Source organism: Osmerus mordax, chromosome 14 (assembly GCF_038355195.1).
Source record: "Osmerus mordax isolate fOsmMor3 chromosome 14, fOsmMor3.pri, whole genome shotgun sequence".
Taxonomy (NCBI): Eukaryota; Metazoa; Chordata; class Actinopteri; order Osmeriformes; family Osmeridae; genus Osmerus; species Osmerus mordax.
The window spans coordinates 8842135-8848952 of NC_090063.1; the positions used below are offsets into that span (position 1 = coordinate 8842135).

Below are 6818 nucleotides of genomic sequence, written 5' to 3' on the forward strand. Positions count from 1 at the left end.
GAATGAGCTCTAAGCTATTTTGGGAGATGGGTTGCTTCTTGATTCTGTGTGTGTGTGTGTGCGTGTGTGTGTGTGTGTTTGGTAGAGACAGTATACAGTGTTTACGCTCATCTAACATAGATATGACAAGCAACCTGTGGTAAACTGGAGATAGGGGGTCATCTAGTGGTGAAAGTATTTCACTACAACATTTGGTAACAACTTTGTGAGTTAAATATCTGTTTCTATGAGATACTGTAGATAGAGGCCACTTAGTGGTGCAAATATGTCACTGCAACAGTTTACAATTCCCGAGTTATTTTTTATTCTGGACATCTGTGATAAGCTTACATTTTACTCTAACTATAATGATGTATCCTACTGTGAGTTTGTTATGCCATACAATTTCTTAAAAAGGCCATCAAAAACCATAGAGGGATACTTGATAATTTGTCCATTGGTTCTTAGACTAGCATAACCTAACTTTATCAAGTTGCTGTTTTATACACCACGCTAGATCTTTTTCATTACTACTAATACAATTATACAATAACATTCTCTTTCTGGTTATCTCTCTGTCTCTTTGTCTCTTTGTCTCTCTCGCTCTGTCTCCTTCTTTCTCTCTCTCTCTCTCTCTCTCTCTCTCTCTCTCTCTCTCTCTCTCTCTCTCTCTCTCTCTCTCTCTCTCTCTCTCTCTCTCTCTCTCTCTCTCTCTCTCTCTCTCTCTCTCTCTCTCTCTCTCTCTCCCAATTTCCCATCCCTAGATGGCACATTGTACAGAGACCCTAGGACCTTTGTATGTGTGGCTGTCTTGGGTGAGAGCAAACCTCTCCCCTGGTCCAGCGCTGGTTTGTGTCAGTGTGTGTTTGAACAATTCTTTACCCTCTTCTCAAAGCCAAACCAAGGTAATATCTTAGTTATTGTAGTATGTCTTTTTTATGAAGGTCTTTAGTAAGAGTATAAATTACTGTTATCACAATAGGACTTTTTGATTTATAGCAACATATTATAAAACTGGGCATTAATAATTTTACAATGATTGTACAATTGTGTTTTGGAAGTTAAGTATTAATATCAACATACCGCAGAATGTGTTTGTTTAAGTAATGAAAAATTGTCTTGTTTTACAATGCATACCAAATCATGCACAATTGGATTTTCTCATTATTATTCTTTATTGACATGAGAATGATGGCTTCTTTAGAACTCACTAATTGAAGTATTTCTAACATTGCACAATATTTGAACATTACGCAGTCTCAATAACTTGTCAGTGATGTATTATATTTGACAGGACTGCTTTAAGAACCCCCACTCCCTTTTCTGGAGGCTTGGGGCTTCATGGGTTTATTGTCTCCCAGGGTTGATCCAGTAATGCCTGCATTGTAGCTCCCCCTGAGAGACAAAAAAAGTTTGTGGACTTTGTCGGTTCTTTTTCCAGTCTGGTGGGTTGTGGTGTTTGCTTTAGCCCTCACCCCCTCACCCCCTCACCCCCTCACCCGCTCCCCCAACTCAACCACTGTGAGAGGGGGCGCATCACGCTGCCCATCTCCGTGGCAACGGACCTGGGAGGCCTCTGTGTCATCACGGCTGTCTTGGCAGCATACAGACACACGGGGGGGAAAGGACGCCCCCCGCATGTTGTTTGCGTAAGAACAGTCAGGCTGCTGAGGGGCTGAGACGTCCTTGTACTGGATCGTCACTTCACTTGGACCCAAGATTTGAATGATATCTGTTTATCATTCATTTCTGTGGCTCCGGTCTTCTGTTGCAAGAATCATGCAATGCTCAGTGACAATATCCATACTTTAGGATTCCCTGAATTGCAGTTAAATCTAATTGGACCGACATAATTTCTCCTGTTGTAGGTATGGGGACCAGTTTGCTGTTCGTCTGCTTGTTGGCCTCAGCATTTGCAGTGTCTGTGAGTAGCACCTTCTTTCTCAGTAAACTCAGTGTTTCAACATGCAACACCATTTACATCCAATCCTTCACTGTCCTCAAGGTCAAAGGCAAACCTCATGAAAAACACCAAGCTTCAGTCAAGTCCTCACACACAACGACTGAAAAGGTACAGTATGGAGCATTCAGGTTGTGTTAGGGTTAGGGAATTCCCACAGTCCTTTCCGTTAGGATAGGACCCCTTTGTCATGAAAGTAGACATTGTAAAGTGACTCCTTCATCTAGCACCAAGTTGTCTTGGAATCCCATTGCGTTTACAGTAACACTCATACTTTACAACCTGGTCACTCAGGATGCTGTCTCTGAAGGGGCCAACAAGGGCCAGGTCCTTCCCACCAACATAAAGGCCAGCAGTCTAGAACTGGAGGACGAGGAGCTGAGCTCCCAGGACAACGCTAACGCTGACAAGGAGGAGGAGGAGGAGAGGGAGGAAGGGGACGAGGAAAGCAAGAGAAGCACCCCAGTCCTTCTGAGCCAAGAGGAGCTGGTGGATCTCCTGCAGAAGGAGGCCAGGGAGGAGGTGGCGGCAGAGGACGTGGGGGAAGAGGAAGGAAAGGTAGAGATAGAATCTGCCGGGACTGTGGAGGAGGTCACTGCCAAGCAAGAGGAAGAGGTGGAGGGAGAGGTGGAGGTGGAGGGAGAGGTGGAGGTGGAGGGAGAGGTGGAGAAGGAAGGGGAGGATGAAGAAGGGGTCAGTGTGAAAGAGGTAGAGGTAAAGGGGGAGGAAGAGGAAGAGACTGACAAGAATGTGCAGGAGGAGGATAGTGAGGAAGAGGAGGAGGATAGTGAAGAGGAGGAAGCTGCTGATAAGCAAAAGGAGGAGGAGGAGTCCTTGGCTGTGGATGGAGAGGGAGAGCAAGGGGCTGATGTGAAGGAAATAGGTAGCAGCACAGAGTCTGATATCCCCAATGACATGGACTACACAATGCCCCTGGAGACTCAGACCCCTGAAGGGAAACCCCTCGCTGATCACACTCGGCTCCTCTTGGAAGAGAAAACATTGGATGAAGTGAAGGCGTCGGAGCAAAAGGAGGAAGAGACTGCCACTGAGGAAGAAATCCCCACTACAATCGACGACTACGAGTCACAACAAGATGTTCAAAACACGGAAGCGTTGGAGGACGAGGAGGTGAGTGACGAAGAAAAACTCCCAGAGGAAAACAAAAACCCGGGCAAAGATTCCCAGGCTGTACCCCAGGAGAATAGCTCCACTCAGGAAGAGGACAGCCCAGAAGTTGACCAGGATTCTAAGAATAGCGTGGAGCTGGATGGGAGTAGGGAGGAGGACAAGGAAAAGGAGAGCATCAGCCACACCAAAGGAAAGATAAGGAAGATGAAGAAGAATCTGAGGGTGAGGAAGCACCCTGCTCAGAGGGATGAGGCCAGCCAGGACGCTCAGAGGGATGAGGCCAGCCAGGACGCTCAGAGGGATGAGGCCAGCCAGGACGCTCAGAGGGATGAGGCCAGCCAGGACGCTCAGAGGGATGAGGCCAGCCAGGACGCTCAGAGGGATGAGGCCCAAGCAGGACAGACCAGCCAGGACTCCCAGAAGTCCGAAGGACAGGTGGAGCACAGCTTGCCCGCTGACAATGCTGTCAACAAGCCACAGAGGAAGAGGGCTGGGAAATGGGTAAATACATACAGTATGCAGGGCATTAGTGTTAACAGTAACTGTCATAGTGTGACAAGGCCCATTCACAAATACAATTCATTAACATTTAAATTAATTGAAATTTGAATGGCCAATTTAACTGTGACCAAGCAATATAAAACTGAAAATCCACATTAATGCACTTAGCTGTTCTTCATCATGGCTATACAGTGTGCTATGCCCTTCTTTTTCATGGTTATTTAATGTGTCTCCCTCTATGGTGTGTTGTTCAAAGGCTTCAGTGGGCATGAACCCAGTCCAAGTCAGGGCCAGGGTGGATCTCTACCCCAGGACCAGGCCCTCTCTATGGACCAGCATTCACAGAGGAGAAGCATCCTCTGGTAAGTGTCAATTCAGCGGTTAAATCTCTCTCTCACACACACTCATGCTCAAGCAGACACATTAGCTCTCTCTCTCTCTCTCTCTCTCTCTCTCTCTCTCTCTCTCTCTCTCTCTCTCTCTCTCTCTCTCTCTCACACACACTCATGCTCAAGCAGACACATTAGCTCTCTCTCTCTCTCTCTCTCTCTCTCTCTCTCTCTCTCACATACACACACACACACACACATGAACACATACACTCAATAAATAAATATATAAATATGCTGACTGGCCCGTTTTACTAACCCTCCCAGAATAATAGTGTCATTCATTTTCACGGTCACTACCAAAACACAACTGTGTCCAGCTTAAGGAGTCAATGAGAGAGATCATGTTGAATTCAGGCTCTGTACAAACTACTGCAGCTCTGGAATGTAGGGCTCTGGTGTACTGTGGATGTAGTGCTTGTGTTCCCTAGTCCCTACGGCATCCAGCCAGGACAGGGAGGGCCATGATGAATACATGCAACAACAACTAAACATTATGGATGGACATGATAGTTAACACAGTAGCGTGAAATAGCTTTGCTGATAGGTTTGGGTTCTATCAAAATCAGGTTATTTACTGTACGGTACATACATATATGTATCTTCTGGGTCTGAGGAGAACCTACATTCCTGTTCTGTTTGTGTTCCCCTCAGACCCCTGTGATACCTTCCACTGCAAGCGTGGGAAGACTTGCAAGCTGGGCGAGGACAACAAGCCCACTTGTGTGTGCCAGCAGCCCTCCGCCTGTCCTCACAGCAAGTCGGACGTTGACCATGTGAGTGCAATGTCTTTGGAGGGCTCCACAAGTTGTGGATGGAAGGTTGGAAGGAAACCATGGAAGAAAAAATTTGGAGTGTAGTATTTAGCTACAATACCAATTGCTTTTTAATGCAATGTATACATTTGTTGTAGGTTTGTGGATCTGATAACACCACTTATGATACCTCATGCGACCTGTTTGCTACTAAGTGCAACCTGGAGGGAACCAGGAGGGGCCATAGGCTCCACTTGGACTACACCGGGCCCTGCAAACGTAAGATGGCCACCGTCCCAACCACCATGCCAATCATCTGCCAGTCTCCTAGAAGTAGCGACAGAAAATGGGTTGAACTGAAACAAATTCACACTGTATTTTCTACCACTTCTTTTCCCATCATCACTGTGTTTATCTCTCTGTAAATCCCCCCCTCTCTTCCTCTGTCTCTCAGTCATAGCCCCATGTCTGAGCTCAGAGTTGGTCCAGTTTCCTCTGCGTATGAGGGACTGGCTGAAGAACGTACTGTTGCAACTCTACGAACACGACAGCAAGACTCCTGGGTTCCTCACTTCTAAACAGCGCTTCAGAGTAAGAATGAAACACTTGATGGATAACTGTTTGACTGTAAACCTTCTAAGATCCCTAAAGTTGATCTAAATATGAAAAGAATCATTCATAAAATGACCATATCCCAAAACCCCTCAGGTGAGGAAGATCTTTGAGAGCGAGAGACGTCTCCACGCCGGAGACCATCCCATAGAGCTGCTTGCTCAAGACTTTGAGAAGAACTACAACATGTACATATACCCTGTCCACTGGCAGTTTGCCCAAATGGACCAGCACCCAGCAGACAGGTATTCAGACATCAGGAAGGTATCGAATGGTTGATAGAAACTAACAAGCAGTTAATGTTCATGAAACAAGAATGTACAGTTTATGAAACCAAGCATGGATATAATACTCAGGTCAGTTATCCATCACACTGGGACAAAAATTCAGCATTGATTCCCATTGCTGACTTGTATATATTTCATATGTAAGCTTTATGTAATATGATCATTAGAAACTCCAGGTGAGCATTCAGACCCATACATGCATCCCCCCTCCCCCTTCCGCTTATCTCCCCTTCCTTCCCCCTTCTGGTGCCCTCATCCTTCCCCCCTATGTCAACCTGGTGCACCCTCATCCTTCCCCTCTATGTCAACCCTCCCAGGCTCCTGTCCCACACGGAGCTGGCCCCTCTCAGGGTCCCCCTCGTTCCCATGGAGCACTGCACCTCCCTGTTCTTCCAGGAGTGTGACGTCGACAAGGACAAGCAGGTGTCCTTCAGGGAGTGGGCTCACTGCTTTGGCATCAAGAACGGTGAGGAAGTGCTTTCTCTAACCGTTCAGTTTGGATGCCATTTTGGTTTCTACTTTGGCTGATGTGTGGTGAGGTTGTGTTGTTGGCCCTCTGGGGTTAGTGTTAGACCAGGCTGTATGGTCAGAGACCTTAATTGACATATTGTCCTATTTTTGGCCCAACAGAGGATATGGACGTCAACCTGCTTTTCTGAGCTTCTTCTCTGTACCTAATCAACTGTCTTTATGACAGAGCAAGCAGAGACAACACACCATTACCTGAACAGGAGAGGTTGGCTGAGTCAGTCACGGTGTGCCCTGAACAAGTATAGATAACTAGAACAAAACAGAAATTATCATCTCTGTGTCTTGGCCATTCTTCCTGGTAAATGGAAGATGATATTTTGTGTTACTTTGACTGTGCCTTAAAACAGACAAAGGCAGACCATTTGGGTCTTTACATGTGTTTATATTCTGTGATATGTAGATGCATCCGGTAGAATTTCTGTGTGTTAGCTGATAAGAAGGAAATTATATTTTAACCTTGAATAATAATAGTGTTTTGATCGCATTCCTAAAGGGACAAAGTTTACAATCTCTCCTTCATAGCTGACTGAGAAAACCATATTATATACTGTGTCATCAATGTCTTACCAGTTTTACTGTTGTGCTGAATCTTAAAAATACATATATATATTTTGGAATATATTAAAATACTGTTGGTCATAAGCCACATACAAGCATGACATTTCTCTATGAA

General features: G+C 45.7%; 1 protein-coding gene across 1 annotated transcript; it reads left to right on the forward strand.

The window, feature by feature from the left end:
* Positions 1-1849: 1849 nt before the first annotated feature.
* Positions 1850-6273, forward strand: sparcl1 (SPARC-like 1). The gene is made up of 11 exons (XM_067250267.1): positions 1850-1903; positions 2234-2950; positions 2993-3074; positions 3177-3571; positions 3828-3933; positions 4615-4736; positions 4874-4994; positions 5170-5306; positions 5424-5572; positions 5932-6080; positions 6245-6273. The coding sequence occupies exons 1-11, from the start codon at positions 1850-1852 to the stop codon at positions 6271-6273; spliced, it is 2061 nt and encodes a 686-aa protein (XP_067106368.1).
* The last annotated feature ends 545 nt before the right edge of the window (positions 6274-6818 follow it).

Coding starts and splice junctions, on each gene's coding strand:
- sparcl1 (XM_067250267.1), top strand. CDS start 1,850: ATGGGGACCAGTTTGCTGTTCGTCTGCTTGTTGGCCTCAGCATTTGCA. Junction 3,934..4,614: donor CAGAGGAGAAGCATCCTCTG/GTAAGTGTCAAT, acceptor TGTTCCCCTCAG/ACCCCTGTGATACCTTCCAC. Junction 6,081..6,244: donor CTGCTTTGGCATCAAGAACG/GTGAGGAAGTGC, acceptor TTGGCCCAACAG/AGGATATGGACGTCAACCTG.